The sequence below is a fragment of the Bufo gargarizans genome, chromosome 1, assembly GCF_014858855.1.
Source record: "Bufo gargarizans isolate SCDJY-AF-19 chromosome 1, ASM1485885v1, whole genome shotgun sequence".
NCBI lineage: Eukaryota > Metazoa > Chordata > Amphibia > Anura > Bufonidae > Bufo > Bufo gargarizans.
In genome coordinates this window covers 131,885,694-131,905,885 of record NC_058080.1, presented here as the reverse complement: position 1 = coordinate 131,905,885, position 20,192 = coordinate 131,885,694, and the positions used below count along the sequence as shown (strand labels likewise).

General features: G+C 43.9%; 1 protein-coding gene across 1 annotated transcript; it reads left to right on the top strand.

The window, feature by feature from the left end:
* The first annotated feature begins 17,910 nt into the window (after positions 1-17,910).
* Positions 17,911-19,965, top strand: PHOX2B (paired like homeobox 2B). The gene is made up of 3 exons (XM_044291981.1): positions 17,911-18,166; positions 18,906-19,093; positions 19,513-19,965. The coding sequence occupies exons 1-3, from the start codon at positions 17,926-17,928 to the stop codon at positions 19,963-19,965; spliced, it is 882 nt and encodes a 293-aa protein (XP_044147916.1). The 5' UTR covers positions 17,911-17,925.
* The last annotated feature ends 227 nt before the right edge of the window (positions 19,966-20,192 follow it).

Here is a 20,192-nt window from a genome sequence, read left to right as displayed (position 1 = left end):
GACTGCAGTAGTATTATTATAGAACCTCAGATGAAGTATTATTACTTTGTGGGGGCACAAAGAGGAACATTATTTTGGGGACACAAAGGAGGTATTATTTTTAAGGGCACATTTACCTTATGGGGGGCGCAAAGGGTTCTTATGTAGTGCCGTGGAGCAAGGGTACTTTGGAGGTTGGACGTTTGAGGACATTTTCCCCCGTTGCTCCTACACAAAGCCATCAACTCAAATATTTGCAAAAATGTACTTTTGTGAGATACTCTCTGAAGTCTCTGAAGTCTTTTTAAGTCTTGGACAACCCCTTTAAAGGGCATGTGCTTTGCTAGTAACACTTGATTAATTTTCAGACAGTACAAACCTCATAAAACACACCCACCATAGTACATGGGACATCAGACTGCATTTAAAGTATTAGAAGGAGCAAAGATGATCAAGCATAAGATTCTGAGCAACTTTGTGATTGCTTGATAACTGGGTTAGAGCATCTCCTAAATGGCAGGTCTTGTGGGCTGTTCCTAGTATACAGTGGTTAGTACCTACCAAATGTCATCCTAAGCAGGGCAAATGGTGAGCTGGTGACAGGGTCATAGCTGTATGAGGCTTACTAATGCTTGTGGGGTGCAAAGCCTAGCCAGTCTGGTCCAAACACAGAAAAGCTGCTGCAGCACAAATTGCAATAAAGATAGGTATCAGAACAATTCATCACACCTTTCATTCATCACAATAAAGATAGGTATCAGAACAATTCATCACACACATATAGGCCTGCATAGCCATAGACTGGTCACAGTGCCTATATGAAGCCAATATAGTGGGCATGTGAGCATCAGAACTTAATAATGCAACAATGGAACAAGGTGGCCTGGTCTGATGACCAGGAAGAAATTTTGGGACCTGATATTTATGTGGATATTACCGTTGACATGTACCACCTACCTAAGCATTGTTGAAGACCAAGTAAACCCTTCATGGCAACTAAAGTTTTATTCTGCCAGGCACTGCCACTGAAAGTTACCAGGAGGCAGGGTTTTCTCTGCGTAGAGCTACTTCACAGTTAGTGACAACTGTAGTAATCTCTTTGTTGGATGTTAAAGCTGAGCAGAGAGGAGGCGCCGTGAAATAGCTCTAAACAGAGGGCCCTTCACAGTAATGCTCCACCTCCAGGACATTTGCAGGAGCCAAAACTGGTAGAATAAAACTTCACTTTTATACTATTCATGATAATAAAACTTCTGCAAGAGGTACAAATGTCCATTTCTCCCCGGCCCCTACCTTGCACTTTCAGCAGTTCTGCATTGACAGACCACACCATTGTCAATCTTTGTGATGGGCTTAAAGCGCCTGCTCGTGCAAACTAGCTGGAGCACGTCTGGTACCCAGCTGTCAGAGACAGTTTATCACACCCAGCTCTGTCAGCGACTGGTGTCAGTATAGCAACTCTTTTCCCTGTATCTGGGCTTCTTTTGGATGGCTCAGTTACAGTGGAGAAGCCCAAATTGAAATTAAAATTAATAAGAAAATGTAAATGTCCCCCAAAGGTCTTCCATGATTGGAGGGCAACACACACATATATATATATATATATATATATATATATACACAAATAGAAGGGTTAAAAAAAATGCTCACACAAACCAAAACTGCTGCTATAGCCACCCAGTTCACACAAGATTACACATATTTTATATCAAAATGACCAACACAAATTAGGTATTCCATTTTAATTATTTATTTTATTGTCAGCTTGCAAATTTAAAGAATACAGAGCTATAATTTGGAAAAAAAAACTATTGGGGTAATTTATTTATATATTTTTTTCTAACCTAACCCTGCTTTATACTTCTCCACAACTTTATCCCTGACCTGTCTGGTGTGTTCCTTTGTTTTCATGATGCTGCTTGATCATTAATGTTAACTAACAAACCTTTGACGCCTTCACAGAACAGCTGTAGTTGTACTGAGAATAAATTACACACAGTGGACTCTATTTACTAATTAGGTGACTTCTGAAAACAAATGCATGTCACTCTTCAGATGTTTATTTCTTAAAAATGTTGAAAACTATGTATCATTTTCTTTTCGCTTCACACATACTTGCTAATTTGTGTTGGCCTATCACATAAAATCCCAATAAAATACATTTAAGTTTTTGGGTGTAACGTTAAAAATGTGGAAAGGTTCAAGTGGTGTGAATACTTTTTCAAGGCACTGTAGATAGATCAATAGATAATAGATTGAAAGATAGATAGCTGATAGATAATATAGATAGACAGATAGATTTATAGATAGATAATAGATTGGTAGATACAGATAGATAGATAGATAGATAGATAGATAGATAGATAGATAGATAGATAGATAGATAGATAAAAAACAAGGGCAGCAAAAAGGAAAGAGGGTGGCTGGGTGCCAGCTGCTGTGGGGGCGATCCACCCACCTTACTTACATAAAATGATAAATTCCACGGCACATCCCCAAAAAACGTGAGTTTATTCACCAGAGATACAGGATAGATAGATAGATAGATAGATAGATAGATAGATAGATAGATACTGTCAATCAAAACTATACAAGTGTTATTACAAGGGATTATAATTGCTTGCCACTCCAGACCTGCTGTTCTGATTCTTCACACCGGTCATTGTTTGTAAAGCTGCAGATCTGATATCATGTCAACACATGGCTGCTGCAGCCAATCGCTGGCATCAACTGTGTACCTTTGAGGCCAGTAATTGGCTGCAGTGGAAACATGTTGTCAATTTGACTGACGGGGAGAACCAGAACAGCAGGGCTGAAGCAGCAGACGATTAAACTACTGCTTATTTTGCTATTTTATGCCAGACCCTGTCTGTGCCCAATGTTTTATTTGTTCTCAGAACCCCTTAAAGACCAAAGGGAATAAAGGATATCATTATAAATAGGCCATGCATTGGGATGTGCATATTATTTATACTAAGGGTACACCATGTAGAGAAGGCTTCTCCATATCAGAGTGAAGCAAATCTACCACATCTATCTAAAGACTCATATCTGATAGAATTCCATCCCATTATTTATAGGATTCTTATATCTTTTAAGGGAAGAAAATCAATTTTCTGGATCTTAACTGAATAGATCTGCTGCTGGAAATCCACAGTCTAATCAATGAATACAGAAGTGCTTGAAATACTCAATAGAAATTCATTTATTGAGGCATTATGGAAATTGGCATCTTATCCGATATTTAGATCACAACGAAGGGCCTTTGTTGTAGGGTGAGACGACATACTACATAGTCCCTTGATAGATGGAGTCCCCACGTAATTTTATTTTTCCCTGCGTTTGCATGTATAGACGTGACGAACAAACCGAGAACCTGTCCATGGGCTCCGGCTAGATAAATGTGGTTCGGCGTAGCACACAAAGGGCCTATTTTGGATAGAGAATTCTAAAGCTCTAATTCTATTTGTGCCGCTTAGAAATCAGAGGCCTTTTTTTTTCCACACTTGACTTTTATTAGATTATTCCTCAGAGATGGTTTCTTTTTCCATTCCAGACGCGTGGTGGAAGGCTGGTGAAGCAGTTGGCCTATAGTTTGAATAATCAAATTAACCATTTGGTACAAGTTAATGTGAGGGCACACATGTAGAAAGCACAACTCTAACAAAACAGTGGGCTGGGATCTGTCAGGCTGGAAAAAAAAAACCTCCCCGGCTTTCATCCTTCGCAACAATGGGTTTAACCCAGAAAAACAAACCTACAGACACTACAAAGGGAGAGATGAAGTCCACAGCACATTTGCTCACCAGACCATTGTGCAAAGGTTGAAAGCTACAGATAGAGGGAGGACCGGTGAAAATTCATTGGGAAGGGGAGGGGTGAAGTGTCAGAAAAAAAGACCATGTGTATTTTCCACAATTAAACAAAAAAAAAAGGGGGGGGGGGGTTTCCAGGTAGATGTGAGATTCTTGGTACAAGTGAGGTAGATCGCTGCACTTTATAAAGCATTCACATACAAGGGTATGAACAGCGCCCCTACTATAGCAAAAACCAATGCCTGCAGTATTTTCTGCAATTATGGGGGCCTTCTATTTGAAGACATTTATTAAGATCAGCGTTTTAGACGCCAGTCTCCATTACCCCTTTAGCTGGCGCTGGATCCGCCAAAGTTATGTAGAAGCACTAGCCTCTATATAACTTTGGCGCATCCACCGCCGGTCTAAATGTAAGACAGCTTCCTTGCGTAGACGTAGAGAATGATAAATAAGATAGGCCTTCGGGCCCGTCCTCTTTCCCACACATGTCACTCCACTTTTTTTAGACCTGGCGCGAGCGGGGAAAAGTCGCAGTTTGCTTTGCAAATAAGCTTTGCACAGAAATCTGCGACAGATATACGGGCTGGCGTTGATTTCAGAAAACTGGTGGAAAAGATGATAACTGTGGCGGGCCCACTGCCCTCGCCCCCTCCCCACCTTCAACAATCCCCCTTTTAGGGAAAGCAGCAAAGGCAGTGGAGAAACGCCACTTGTGAAAAAATTATTTGCACTAGCAAACACAGTTCTCCACAGGCAGCAGACATAACCATTGGCTTTAATGTGTTTATTCACAAATCAGGGATTTTCCACTGGGTCAATAGAAAAATCACGGAGACATGCACTACTTTGGCCCATGATACAGACCAAACACGTCCATTGAAGTCTGTGTTCTGTCAGTGAGTGTCACTGACCATTAGGGCTCATGCACATGGCTGTAGTTTCAGTACTCATCCGATCCAAGTTTTTTGTGAATCGGATGCATAACCATTCATCTCCATGGGACCACAAAAGATGCGGACAGCACGCTATGTGCTGTCCGCTTCCGCGGCCCTGCAGAAAAGTAGAACATGTCCTATTCTTGTCCATTTTGCGGACAAGGATAGGACATTCCTACAGCAGATAAAAAAAATGGTGGCTTGCACTTGGCTGGGATCCACGCTTTGCGAATCTGTGATTTGCGGCCGGCAAACCTCTTACGGCTGTGTGCATGAGCCCTTAGTAGAAGATGCTCTGGAAACTAATTTTTAGCAGTGCACGTGGAACATGGATGATACGCAGAAAGTTAAAATGAACATAAGGAGCAAACACAGACCTTGCATAGACATCTTCACCGATGAACCACTGACCATCTTGTCACGGATGTCATCATGGACATATGCGTATTTAGGTCTCTTTCACATTTCCGTGTCAGTTTCACGTCCGTGAAAAAAAGTGTGTGTGTTTCACCCATGAAGATGTTCGCGAAGGACCCGTAGTTGGTCCGTGTGTCCATTTTTACCGTCAGTGTGTCATCTGTAATCCACAGCTGAAAATTATTTTCCAGAGCATCTCCTATCAGTCTGCAGTGGAAAACAGAGGCAACACGTGTAGCGTCCGGGATTTTCATGGACCTATAGACTTCAATGGGCGTGTTTGGTCCGCATCACAGACCAAAGTAGTGAATGTCTCCGTGATTTTTTTACTGACACATTAAAATAAATAGGTACATGCGCTGTCCATGGAAAATGCGGACAACACAGGTCAGTGAAAAATGGGAATGTGAATGAGGCCTTAGTGGATGAGGCTATATGGCAACTTGTACTCATGCAATATAAGATGTCAATGTCATGCCAATACATTGCCCTTAATAATAATAAATGTGATCTCATTGTGACCCCCAAGTTAATGCGACATGACAATTGTCAATTTTGATGCAAACACATTCAATCTCATTAGGTGCAACTGGTAGCACAATGTGCATTGTTAGTGCCACAGTGCCCCAAATGACCATGTGGACCTAGCCTGTTACTTTAGGGAACAGACACAATTTTTTCCCACTGACCCCCAATGATTTGATGGGGATAATGTCACAAGACCACATCATACTGAAAATGACCAAGTAACGCACTTTAAAATGTATGTCAATGAAAAATCCCTAAGTGTCAGGGTACGTGCACATAGCTGTATTATGAATTTGTGTTGTGTGGATATATAGTTGGCTGCTATAAGCCCATATTGTATCCTTGCATACCACCAATTTTAGGAGACGTTCACATGGTCAGGTTTCCTGACGCAGTTTTGGATACCGAAACCAGGAGTGAATTCAAAAAAGAGAATTCCCATCTGTCCTTTATTCTTTCTCTCCGTATTATGTTGCACTCCTGATTTTGGGTTCCAAAATTTCATGCACAAACCTGACTGTATGGCTGTACCTTTATCTGGAAACATGAAAAAAAAAGCCTTTTTCTCATGGAAAAAGACATTCTCCACTAGAAGTACTGTTGGCTGGAGGCAGGGGCGTTGCTAGGGTCTCAAAAGATCCAGGGCCCAAGCCCCAATGCATATGGCCCAATTCTCTTAAGTCGACCAACTGACCTCTAAGCCCGCTATAGCTATACAGATATACAGCAGTACGTACCACTCACATCCAGTGCCTCCCAGGTGACATCTCCTTTGATGTATCTTCTCTGTCATCATCTTCTCCATTCCGTCCAGACAACTTCTCTCAGCCGCGCCTCCCGTAGCGCTCTTAGTAGAAATAATGCGGATCTATAAGTCCCTTCTATAGAGCCCCCAGTAGAAATAAGAATGCCTAATGTCTCCTGGATTTAAAATGCCCCTACACTGCCCCCAGAATTTATACTGCCCCCTACTGTTATAATGCTCACCCTGAAGTTCTCCAGTATTTATACTGCGTCCTACTGTTATAATGCTCACCGTGAAGTTCCCCAGTATTTATATTGCCCCCTACTGTTATAATACTTGCCCTAAAGCCCTCCCAGTATTTATAATACCCCCTGCAGTGCCCCCTGTAGTTTTATTCCTCCGTTTACTGTCCTCAAAAATTATAATTCCTCAGCATGTCCACCATACAGTCCCATGTAAATAACATTATTTCTCTTCTCCACCATAGAGTTCCATGTAAATACCATCACACCATATCTTCAGCCACCTCCAATATACAGTCCCATGTAAATAACATCCCTTTCTATCTATAGCCCCCTCTAAAATGCAGGACCGCGGAAGCGGACAGCACATAGTGTGCTGTCCACATCTTTTGTGGTCCCATTGAGATGAATAGTTATGCATCCGATCCACAAAAAACTTGGATCGGATGAGTACTATGTAAATAACATCACCACCATCTCTCCTGCCCCCCTAAATATACAGTCCCACTTAAACAACATTACACCCTCCCCAGCCGCCTTCAACATACAGTCTCATGTAAAGAACATAACCCCCTCCCCAGCCGCCTTCAACATACAGTCCCATGTAAATAACATCAACCCCTCAATATTCAGTCCGATGTAAATAACATCACTTCCTCCCCCAGTCACTTTCAACATACAATCCCATTTAAATAAAATCATCCTCTCCCCAGCCACCTCCAAAATGCAGTCCCATGTAAATCACATGACCCCTGAATATTCAGTCCCATGTAAATAATCTAACTCCCTCCCACAGCCGCCTTTAACATTTAGTCCCATGTAAATAACATCACCCGGCCCCAGACACCTTCAACATGCATTCCCATGTAAATAACATCACTCCCTCAACTTTCAGTCCCATGTAAAAAACATCACTCCACCCCATTGTCCCATGTAAATAACTTCCCTCCCTTCAGCCCTAACATACAGTCCCAGTTAAGTAACTACAACTCCCAACATTGCTCTGCCTCTCACACTGAGTAATCTAGCCCTTCACTTACCTCTCCTCATGTAGCAGACCTCCCCACAGTTTCTTCCCAGGACTTATCTTCACTGCTGGTCCGTCCTCATCTGCACTGGTCACATGACGGTGACATCATCGCAGGTCCTTTTCAGCTACTGCATTTAGCACTGATCACATGACCTGTGATGTCATTACAGGTCCTTCAGCTCTTGCAGGGCATTAGATTCAATTGTATTGCCATCCTGAGGATGGCAATACAGTTGTATCTAACAGGCAGGCAGTACATTCAAGTCCTGGGACAAAACATCAGGGGCCCAGGCCCCGAATGTTTTAACCTACCAATGCCCCTGGCTGGAGGCACCATTTGTGGAACACAGAATGCCCACAGCTCCTTAACATAGACCTGCAGGCCTGTTTCACATGGTCAGTATTGGTTTAATATTTTGCATCAGTATTTGTAAGCCAAAACCAGAAGTAGAACCTACAGAGAAAAGGTATAAAATAAATATTTGTGCCTCTTCTGTGTTTTAGACCCACTCCTGGTTTTGGCTTACAAATACTGATGCAAAAATACTGACCAAATACTGCCTATGTTAAAGAGGTCTATGGCTCTGTTTATAGGGGTAACTATACCTACATAAAACTGAGAAGTGCAGATATTGTTTTCTGTATATATTAAAAAGACAGGCATATTTCTGATTGCTCCTTATATGAGCCTTGCTATGTGCAAGAAAAATATGAATAATAATTAGTGTTGAGCGAGCTGGCTCGGCCGAATACCAGTTCGGCTCGAGCATCGCTATGGGCATGCGATACTTGGCCGAGTGCCGCATGTGATCGAGCGCAATGCTTGAGTCTCCTTCCCGCACGTTTTGCGGCTGCTGAGCAGCCAATAAACGTGCAGCTAAGTACTGCCCTCACTGTAATGCCAGTAGCCATGTTGGCTACTGGCATTACACTGATTGGCTGGCCAGAACACGTCATCGGGTGCTATATAGCACCCGATGACGCATGTTTGGCTCATTCTAAGTCAGGGAGAGCTGAGGATAGGAAGGGACATAGAGTGTAGGGAGTGGAATCGAATATTATAAGTGTACAAAAACATTTCAGAGACCCAAAAGTCCTTGTAAGGACTATTGTGTGTGACAGCAGCAATATATTTTTGTAGCGCAACCTGCGCTAAATTTCTCAGTGTTAGGGAGAGCTGTGCATAGGAAGGGACAGAGTGTAGGGAGTGTAATAGGAAGATTTTTATATAAAAAACTTTTCAGAGACCCAAAAGTCCTTTTAAGGACTATTGTGTGTATATATTTTTAGTGCATCCTGCGCTAAATACTGTGTAATAGGCCGCTACGGACAGTTAAATTATCCGCACCACATCTCCTGTTTAAAGTGTGCGCATTCCTGAAATATCAGTGACATCCAGTGCAGTTTTTCTGTAGACACTGCGAACTGTGACATTACCTGTGGTCCTGTATAAAGTTTCATCACAAATACTGTTGTAAATTATTTGGCACGTACACTTCCAAATCGTATGCTACTGTACGTGAGACATACTTTCAAGATTATATCACATTTAAAATGAAGAAGGCGAGCAGTAGGGGACAGGGAAGTGGCCTTGATCCTGATGGTGCACGGAGAAACTGTGCCTGCTGCCAGGACACAAGAAAAACAATCATCAAAGATACCTAGCTTCATGTCCCAGTTTGCAGGGCGGCGCAGGACACCACTCTTGAAGTCAGTCCAGTGAGAGCAGGTGGTCGGTTGGATTGCAGCAGATAATGCTTCCAGTCAGTTAAGCACCACCCTGTCTTCCACCATGTCCAGTCTTAGTAGCCAAGAGTCTGGTCAACTATTCCTGATCCTCCTTCCCCCCACCATGGAGAGTCTGGCCAAACAAGTGATCCCACACTCGGAAATTCAGAGGATCTCTTTTCATCTCCATTACTTGATTTGGCCCTCTCGCCAAGCACGCTTGAAGAGGGCCATGACATCTTTTGCCCTGATTCCCAACCTCTTGAGCATCCACAGTCGCAAGAACATGACGGTGGTGAACGGAAATTAGAGTTTAATGAGGTAGATGATGATGAGACACACAGTTGCCAATGAGTCTACCGCAATTACTGTCTCAAAAGGTTGATGAAGAGGATGAGACACAGATGGCAATCACTGAGGTTTTGGTTAGGTCAACAAATCAGTAGGATGATCAGAGTGAGGAAGTGGATAAGGAGGTGGTGGACGATAAGGTCACTGACCCAACCTGGGAAGGTGGCAAGCCGAGCGAGGAGAGCAGTACAGAGGGGGAGGGATCTGCAGCACCGCAACATGCTGGAAGAGGCAGTGGGGTGGCAAAAGGGAGAAGACGGGCCACACCAAACAGGCCCACAACTGTTCCACGGAGCACCCCCTTGCAGAAATCTCCCTTGCCAAGGGGTAGATGTTCCGCAGTATTGCGCTGTTTTTGAAGAAAGTGCGAACAACCAAAGAATAGTAGTTTGCAACCTGTGCCATACGAAAATGAGCGTGAACACTAGAAACCTCACCACCACCAGCATGATCTGCCACATGGCATCCAAGCACCATAATAAGTGGGATGAACGCCTGGGTCCACAATTTGTCTGTGGGTCACACCACTGCCTCCTCTTCCCCTACGTTACGTGCTGGTAAATCCCCTGTCAAAGGCGCAGGCCAGGATGCCTCTCGCCCTGCACCTGGACCTTCGCGAGCACCATTAGCGACCACATCCACTTCCATGTACCAGCACAGCGTCCAAATGTCGTTACCCCAGGCCTTTGAACGCAAGTTTTATTTTTCAAGGTGTGCCGTGCCCGCCTTACACCAACATGTATCTCGTAACATCACACGTGCCCTGACCAACGCAGTTACTGGGAAGGTCCACTTAACCACGGACACATGGACAAGTGCATTCAGCCAGGGATGCTACATTTCCCTGACGGCACACTGGGTGAATGTTGTGGAGGCTGGGAGCGAGTCGTACCCTGGGATGGCACAGGTGCTACCGACGCCAACAATTGCGAGCCCTAGGTCGATCAGGGTTTCCGTCAGCACCTATGTTAGTGGCTCCAACCCCCACTTCTCCTGCTCCGCTTCCTCCTCCACTTCCACCTCCGAATTATCATCTTGCAGCACCAGTCAGCCATCAGCCGGTAGCTGACAGCAGTATAGCACTGCAGTGGGGAAGTGGCAACAGGCTGTGCTGAAGATGATATGCTTAGGGGACAAACAGCACACTGCCGCAGAATTGTGGCAGGGGTTAAAAGACCAGACTGAGCTGTGGCTCTCGCCACTCAACCTATAACCAGGCATGGTTGTGTCTGATAATCGTCGTAACTTGGTGGCAGCTTTGGAGCTTGGCAAGCTTAGACACATCCCATGCTTAGCCCACGTTTTCAACCGTGTGGTTCAGCGGTTTCTCAAAACCTATCCCTATTTGCCTGAGCTACTGGTGAAGGTGCAACGCGTGTGTGCACATTTCTGCAAGTCACCAACAGCTTCAGCCGGTCTGTCAATGCTGCAGCAGCACTTGAAATTGCCAGCTCACCTGCTATTGTGCGACTTGAGCACACGCTGGAACTACACGTTCCACATGTTGGCCAGGCTTTGTGAGCAGCAGAGGGCAGTAGTGGAATACCAGCTGCAAAATGGTCGTCGCCTTTCCAGTCAGCTTCCGCTATTCACAAGCGAGGAGTGGGCATGGATGTCTGACCTCTTTGAGGTTTGAAGAAACTTTGAAGAATCAACACAGATGGTGAGCGGCGATAATGCTATTATCAGCGTAACCATCCCACTTCTGTGTCTACTCAAATGCTCGCTGCCCACAATTAAGGACAATGCTTTGCATGTGGAAGAGGTGGAAATGGGGGAAGTCATTAAGCCAGGTCATAGACCACCCTCAGTTCGTCTTCTCTGTGTAAATTGGACGATGAAGAAGAGGAGGAGCAGGAGATGGTTGCCTCCGCTACAGAGGGTAGTACCCATGGAAGTTTAAAGGGCTTCTGTCACACCCAAAACCCTTTTTTTGGGGGGGGGGGCTTGTTAAAATCGTTATTTAACGACTATTCCCTATATAGGGATCTTACCTTTGTCTGTGGCTTCTTTTCATTAAAAAACAATCTTTTAAAATATGCTAATCACAGCAAGTACTTGCTGGTAGCCGCCGCAAAAAAACGCCCCCTCCTCTTGTTGATTGACAGGGCCAGTAGCGATCTCCTCCTCCGGATGGCTCTGTCAGCATTTCATAAAATCCTGCGCCTGTCTTCATTCGGCGCAGGCGCTCTGAGAGAAGGAGGCTCGCCTCCTCAGCACTCCCTCAGTGCGCCTGCGCCGATGACGTCTTCTCTTTCGGTGACGTCAGCGGCGGGCCTCACCCTGATGCGCGGCCTACTGTCACAAGGAGAGAAAAAGCTTGGAAGATGGTGAAGGAGTACATAGCAGACCGTATCAGCATCCTCAATGATCCCTTAGTGCCTTATAGCTACTGGGTGTCCAAGCTGGACACGTGCCACGAACTGGCGCTCTACACTTTGGAGGTGCTGGCCTGCCCTGCCCTGCCGCCAGCGTTTTGTCTGAGCGGGTATTTAGTGCTGCTTGTGGTATTATAACAGATAAGCGTATCTGCCTGTTGACTGAAAAAGCTGACAGGTTGACTCTTATAAAAATGAACAAGGTCTGGATTGACCACCCCTTCCACCACAAACAAGGGTATATGGTTGAATCTTCCTTTTCTCATCCTCCTCCTCCTCTTCCATCATATCAACATACTTATTCGTCACATATAATGCCCTCGCATATATGCCCTTCAAATATAATGTTTTATAGGGTCAGCTCACCAACAGGTCCGCACCTCAAATCTTTTACAGGGTCAGCACACCAGCAGGCCCTCGCATATACATTTTTAGAGGGTCAGCTCACCAGCAGGCCCTTGCATATAATGCTTTATAGGGTCAGCTCACCAGCAGGCGCTCGCATATAAAATTTTACAGGGTCAGCTCACCAGCAGGCCCACACCTAAAATCTTTTACAGGGTCAGCTCACCTGCAGGCCTACACGTAATTATACCTAATAGGTAATTTGCGTGCATGCTGCTTTGCTTGGATGTTGTAGCCATAGCCATTTCTCAGGCTCTCTTTCCTGAATTAAACACTGATTCCCCGTAGTTACAATTGTTTGCACTGACAGTGACATCGAAAGTTGATAGGCCAGACATCCGAATGGATCGTCGCCGTCACGGGGACATTCAATCGGCCCCAGGTTAACTAGAGTCACCAAAGTGGGAGCAGGTCCTTGCCCATAATGTTTTAGATGGTCAGATCAGCAGGCCCTTGATCCAAATGTTTTTGAGGGTCACCAGCAGGCGATCAATCATAATTTTTCAAGGGTGTGTATGATGCCCTACTTTCTGTGTAATAAAGGGTGTATTGGAGTGCTGGTTCCTTGTAATTTTTGGCAGCACTTTCCCGTGCACAGGCTTTATGAGTGTAGAAGTCCCACTACCTGAACAATTGTACCACAATGTGAATGAGGCACTTCTTTATCTGATATACAGGGTGTATCCGAGTGCCTTTTGCTTGTAATTTTTGGTAGCACTTGCACTTTATATACAAGGAAATATACAGGAAAGAATGTTTACTATAAATTTTTCCTCTAAAATAGATTTTATCTTCGGTTTTGTGCGTATTATTGTCAGTCTGTAAAAGTAGTGTACTACTCGGACAACATTGTTCCCAGCAGCGACCTGCGAGTCCAAGATGCATCCAGACATCCTCCCCAGGCTGTTCCCGAACCATTTCAGTGATGTTTCCATCAATTTCTGATCTTTTTCTATGAACCAGACACCCCCCCCTCCCCCCTCTTCAGAGCAGGGGGTGCCTGGTTTAATGCTCGGGTTCTCCCATTGACTTCCCTTATACTCGGGTGCTCGGTCAAGCACCCAAACATCCAGATGTGTTCGGCTCGAGCACCTGAGCACTACATTGCTTGATCAACACTAATAATGTCTCAAATAGTTATTTTATTGTTTTCCACAGTAATTCATAATCAATCTCTCTCTCTCTCCAGTGAATATACATACTGTACTGTACATACACATATATATCCTGTCCTGTTGGGTGAATCTCCTCCACAGATGGACTTTCTATGCTCTAGAAACAAACTTTCTTTTATTTATTTATTGTTTCCATTTCTATTTACTTTCCTGTAAACTATTACACGAAGGTTATATTCACACCAAGAAGAGAGCGCCACCTAGCGGCCTAGAATGGTCAATCCAGGGGCGACTGTGTGGGAAAGCAACTCCCAAGCGCCGGAGTACTTTTGTTTTCTACCACAGGGTACTGTACTGTACAGGTAATGTTATAAGGAGCACATCACTGAGGATTAGCACTGATTGAGCCCTTGCAAGAGACTGGGGGCTGATCGCTGAAGCAAATAGAGAAGAGAGCACCCGAAATACCTGGGAATATAGGAACGGCTTTATGCCAATGTAAGATACAAGGAAATAAAAATAAAAATCCTCAGCCTAGATTGTTCTTTAGATACACACAGAAATATGGGGGCAGAAGAGGAGTTTTATGTTACTTATAGCTGTGTTTTCAGCTTTCTTACCCTATTTAATAACTATAAATGTGACAAAATATTCGGATTCAAAAATTGTTGTTATTATTAATATTATCATTATTAATTGGGAGAGACATGAAGGTGATGTAAACCATGAGGGATCTGCTGCACATACAGAAGAGCAAACACTAGTAAAACACAATTAAAATAAATCTCATACAGAACAGGTTGTAAGATCTGCAAAATGATCAGAAAAATGTCATCATTATTAGGAGTTAGGAGGACCTGCTCCTAATCATATCCATCATATTATCAGCGCTAATGAGGATTCATCATTATCATGATTATAATATTCACATTTATTCCGAGAGATTGTGTCAAAGTGAACATTTATTTCCAACTGTGACATGAGAAATATATCAAATTATTACAGCCAAGGACAGGGTCATATACAGCAAAGATAAACTGTGGAGTATATGCATTGTGTATATTATTGTAGTCATAAACATCGGTAAGATAGATAGATAGATAGATAGATAGATAGATAGATAGATAGATAGATAGATAATAGATACATAGATCGATAGATTATGAGATAGATAAATAATAGATACATAGATCGATAGAATATGAGATAGATAATAGATATATAAATAGATAGATCATAGATAGATTTGTTTGTAATACACTTGAAAATCATTTTATATATATATATATATATATATATAATTATTATTATTATATATTATTAAATTAATTTTAAAGTGATATTAATATAAAGTAATAATGATACGAATATATTAATAATACCATAATAATATAATATATTAATAATAATAATAATATCTATGCATTTAATACATTCAAATTACATATTAGCTAAACAACATTGGAAAAGTTATTTATAGTTAATTAAAAAAAAAATTCAGATGAGTAATTTTTTTTTTGCATCCCTCATCCCACGAACTGTGAGCTCGCAGACCCTGTAGACGGATGCGACATTTCATACACGGCGCCCAGTTGTTACCTGTCGCAATATCCGACCCATGAAAGCAGAACACGAACCTCAAAAATCTCGCTGTTTCAGATTCTTTGTTGAGGGGGAAAAATGAACCCATTAGTTTCCGCAGAGGGGACAAGCTCCCCCTGACCAAAAATGTGTATTGATATTCATGAGGACAAGAATGCAGAAAGATGAATGGCTGCGGTAAGTGTGTTTGCATTCACATTAGTCTCCGCAGGCCTTTACATGGGGAGCAGGGAGAAGACTGATGCCTCTGCAGCTATTCTCCCCCGCTGTCCAGGCCACCAGAAAAGAAACATAAAGCACATGAAGAATCGAATCCTGCAATTTGTCACTTAAACCTTGTCCCCATTTCTTCTCCTCCCATCCCTGCCACCATGGTGCCAGGCAGCAGCCAGCAAAGCCTTGCTCCATCACCCCAGCCCAGGCCATAAACCTATCAGCCTGGCCCATAACACTCTACTAACTTTATGACTCCTTGTGACTCCAGAGTGCATCTTTGTTTCAGACAAGGACTCTTGTGAGAGACTTGATTTTACCCAATGCCATAAAACACCCTGTGGCTACAAAGTGCCATCTTAATGTGCTGGTGCCTATTGACTGTGAATGAAGCTGGTAAGCACTGTACTACTTAAATCCCCCCATTAAGTCTTTATGAGTGTGTTACTTTAATTATGCACTTGTTATAGGGGCTAATGAATGCACTTGAACTAATTATCCACATCTTAGGATCATGTAAAATATCCACCGTTTCTTCTTTTCCATTGCGAGTGCCTCACCCACTGGTGGCCTGAGAAGAAGGGAGGATCTAGATAGATCACTGGGAGCACACTACATGCTGCCAACCTGATACAAATGACTCCAAAATGAAATTGTGTGCAGGGGAAATGAAGAGAATAATGAATGTTTTCTTCCTCACAAGATCCACCCCAGGCACTGGAATGGGAATCATCAGCTCTGGGTAATAATGTCACTTGCAGGAGGTTCTTGGTGGAGAGGGAGAGAGGGTGCACTGTAGGGACACGGCCACTAATCTAATCAAGAGAAGAAGAATACCAAGAAACAATAACAATGCACAGAGAGGTATACTGAGATAGATATTCAGATGGCACACAGTGGTGCCTGTCATCCTGTGCCCGGCATACCTGCAGTCCTATGTAAACCAGATATGTGAGGCGACTTTGAGCTATGACAAATGACATACAATGTCAGCACTGCTACTGTATACAAAACTAAACTAAAATCAAATGACCTATGTGCAAAAAATTAAAAGCATAATGGATAGATAGATAGATAGATAGATAGATAGATAGATAGTATGTGTATATGAACATAATGGTAGATGAGCTTCTAGTTTAAAATTGGTTGAAGTGCAAGGAGACTTACAACTAGATTCTTAATGTTCTTGGTCCATCTTATGTGCAAGGCTTGAATAGAATTTCCCAAATAACTCAGGATACAGCACAGGTGCCCTGGCCAAGGTGCTGATGCCTTCATGGTTCCCCTACCTCTATAGCATACAGCTCAGGATACAGCACAGGTGCCCTGGCCAAGGTGCTGATGCCTTCATGGTTCCCCTACCTCTATAGCATACAGCTCAGGATACAGCACAGGTGCCCTGGCCAAGGTGCTGATGCCTCCATGGTTCCCCTACCTCTATAGCATACAGCTCAGGATACAGCACAGGTGCCCTGGCCAAGGTGCTGATGCCTCCATGGTTCCCCTACCTCTATAGCATACAGCTCAGGATACAGCACAGGTGCCCTGGCCAAGGTGTTGATGCCTCTATGGTTCCCCTACCTCTATAGCATACAGTTCAGGATACAGCACAGGTGCCCTGGCCAAGGTGCTGATGCCTCCATGGTTCCCCTACCTCTATAGCATACAGCTCAGGATACAGCACAGGTGCCCTTGCCAAGGTGCTGATGCCTCCATGATGCCCTACCTCTATGGCATACACCTCAGGATAGAGCATGGGTGCCCTGGCCAAGGTGCTGATGCCTCCATGATGCCCTGCCTCTATGGCAGTACATGTGGTTTGGGGCACTGGTGTAGCTACTGTGCAATGCCCTGACATGAAGCCTTCTATTTGGGGTTGAAGGGAAAAAAAAGACAAAGCAAATAAGAGTTAAAAACACAGCATCTCAATGTATTGCCGGAGGTATATATGATCGGTTAAAAGCTAGAGGGGGAAATTGGATCAGGGAGAATCGTCACCCAACTTTCATTATTTGCAAAGAGGGTGATTGAATTAAAGGGCAGGGAGCTGGTTAGAAGGGAGAGGATGGTGTGCTATTAAATTCTAATTAGAGATGCAGGAATCAATGATAGGGAGGTTGGACAGCTAAGTCCCCCCAGTGCCAGCCCAATAGACTGATGAGTTATTGTCATGTAAAAAGCGCCAGCAATAAGACCAACCGCTTTGCTATTGTCCAAGTGGAAAGAGCCAAGTTTATTATGAGGACTCTATGCTCTGGAGACCTCAGGCAAGGCATCTCATAGGAGGCTTTTTCATAAAACTAGGCTCTGCTGCTAGTAAGGAGGCCAGTACTGAGGCAGGCGTGGAGCAGAGCACATCACCTCCTCCAAGTCATCACCAGCAACCCTCATCTCTCAGTCTCTTCTTTACCTCCTTGGTGAGACGTCCAGAGCTTTTTTTCAATGTATAAAATGGAATATTCTTACCTTAACTCCTCTGCCTATGAGTCCTGTATGGCTGGCATGGACACCTCCAGCCTGGCATCTGCCTATGCAGACTTCAGTTCCTGCAGCCAAGCCAGTGGCTTCCAGTACAACCCTATCAGGACCACTTTTGGGGCCACCTCAGGCTGTCCATCCCTCACCCCAGGATCTTGCAGCCTTGGAAGTCTCAGGGATCACCAGAGCAGCCCTTATGCAGCAGGTAAGGATGTCTTCTCCAAGCTCTTCTCCCCCCCATCACCCCCACCCTAGTCCTTGCAAGGAGCCTTTTTTCCCCTTGTATATAGGAATCCTTGATTGCATTTGAAAATGGAAATGTGTTTAGTATTTACCAAACGAAATTTGCTTACACAAATGAAAGAATTTATCACGTTAGAAGCGATTGCAGGCGAGGAGTAATTCAGTTACAGGGTTACACTATCCTGGTAGTCACACCCGAACCGCCAACAAAATTATCTTAAGCTGCCAAAATGATAGGCATAATTTATTTACTCTGGGATGAGACGTAAAGCTTAGCAAATAATTAAATAACCCAAGAGAAAGACTCATCACACCAGAAGACACTGTCCTAAAATCCTGGGACACTGCTGGACCTCTGCTGCAGCTGCTGCTGCCCACCATTCCTCATCCCTGGGCATCACCCTGCATATTATTACCCACTTTATCAATATTTCACACATTTTCTTCCACAGTCACCTGGCATTACAGGACACCATGACATCCCATTGGAGTTTTGAGGGACTTTTGCATGAAACCTCCTCTATATACACCTGACATTAGATATTATTACATGGGACTTCTTTTACAATTTAATACAATCCCACAGAACTTTTATATATTTACATAGAGCTACATTTTGTGCTACTTAGTGCTGTTATATTTTCGGTTGCTTATAGTTTTCCTTTATTCCTCACTGGATGCTTCTTTTTTCTCTCCTGCAGTTCCTTACAAGCTGTTCACCGACCATGGTGGTCTAAATGAGAAGAGGAAGCAGAGGAGGATCAGGACCACTTTCACCAGTGCTCAGCTGAAGGAGCTGGAGAGGGTGTTTGCTGAGACCCATTATCCAGACATTTACACCAGAGAAGAGCTGGCTCTGAAGATAGACCTCACTGAAGCCAGAGTACAGGTACAATACACGTCCATGGCACAAGATATTTTTATATATATATATATATATATATATATATATATATATATATATATTTATTTATAACTGCTTGTCACATCAATATATTTTATATCATTTCATAGCAGAATGTCCTGCATCCCTTTTTGGATGGGGGCAGTAGCGCTCTTATAGAAACTGTTTATATAAGAATATGTAGACGTGATAGATATTCATGATTTTCATTAATCAAATCTAATCAGTTATTTGCATTTTTTTCCTTTTTTCCCCCATTTTTCTGCTGCCTCCCCACACTTGCTCCTTCCAACCCTATGAACACATCATTCTATATTCCTGAACAATCCCATACACTAATACCCATCACTACCTCATACTGCCGCCAATCCCCCATCCGCCCCTCTCCATTAACCCTATACTAGGTCTGGTTCCAAAATCGTCGGGCGAAGTTTAGGAAGCAGGAAAGAGCCGCAGCCGCCGCAGCAGCCGCAGCCAAAAACGGTTCCTCTGGGAAAAAATCCGACTCCTCAAGAGATGATGAGAGTAAAGAGGCCAAGATCACCGACCCTGATAGCACTGGGGGTCCTGTGAACAACCCCAACCCAACACAAAGCTGCATTGGTGGCCCTAGCCCTACAGGATCGCAGGGATCTGGTGGCCCAGCAGAGCAAATCAAAGGTGGAGTGCAAGTATCTGGAGGCCTGTCATCTGCGGCAGTGGTAGGGGGCACAGGAGGGGCACAAGGCTGGGCCACCGGTCCAGGTGGCACCATTACCTCCATCCCTGACTCCTTAGGGGGTCCATTCGCCAGTGTATTATCCTCGCTGCAGAGACCCAACAGTACCAAAGCCACTCTAGTTAAGAGCATGTTCTGAACTAGCCAGCATGAGCACTAGTGCTGAGATCTGCAAGGTCAGTCCACTGCCTGCTGTGACTGTCCATTAGTGAGACTACTCAGAATAATAATGACGATGATGATGATGATGATGGACACCTGTCCACCTCAGCTACTTGTCCAGGACAACTCAGAAACGGGCTCACCCAGCAGGTGGTACAACATCTGGTGGATTCTCTGGATCACACGGGTGAAACCTGGCTTCAG

Coding starts and splice junctions, on each gene's coding strand:
- PHOX2B (XM_044291981.1), top strand. CDS start 17,926: ATGTATAAAATGGAATATTCTTACCTTAACTCCTCTGCCTATGAGTCC. Junction 18,167..18,905: donor GAGCAGCCCTTATGCAGCAG/GTAAGGATGTCT, acceptor TCTCTCCTGCAG/TTCCTTACAAGCTGTTCACC. Junction 19,094..19,512: donor TCACTGAAGCCAGAGTACAG/GTACAATACACG, acceptor ACCCTATACTAG/GTCTGGTTCCAAAATCGTCG.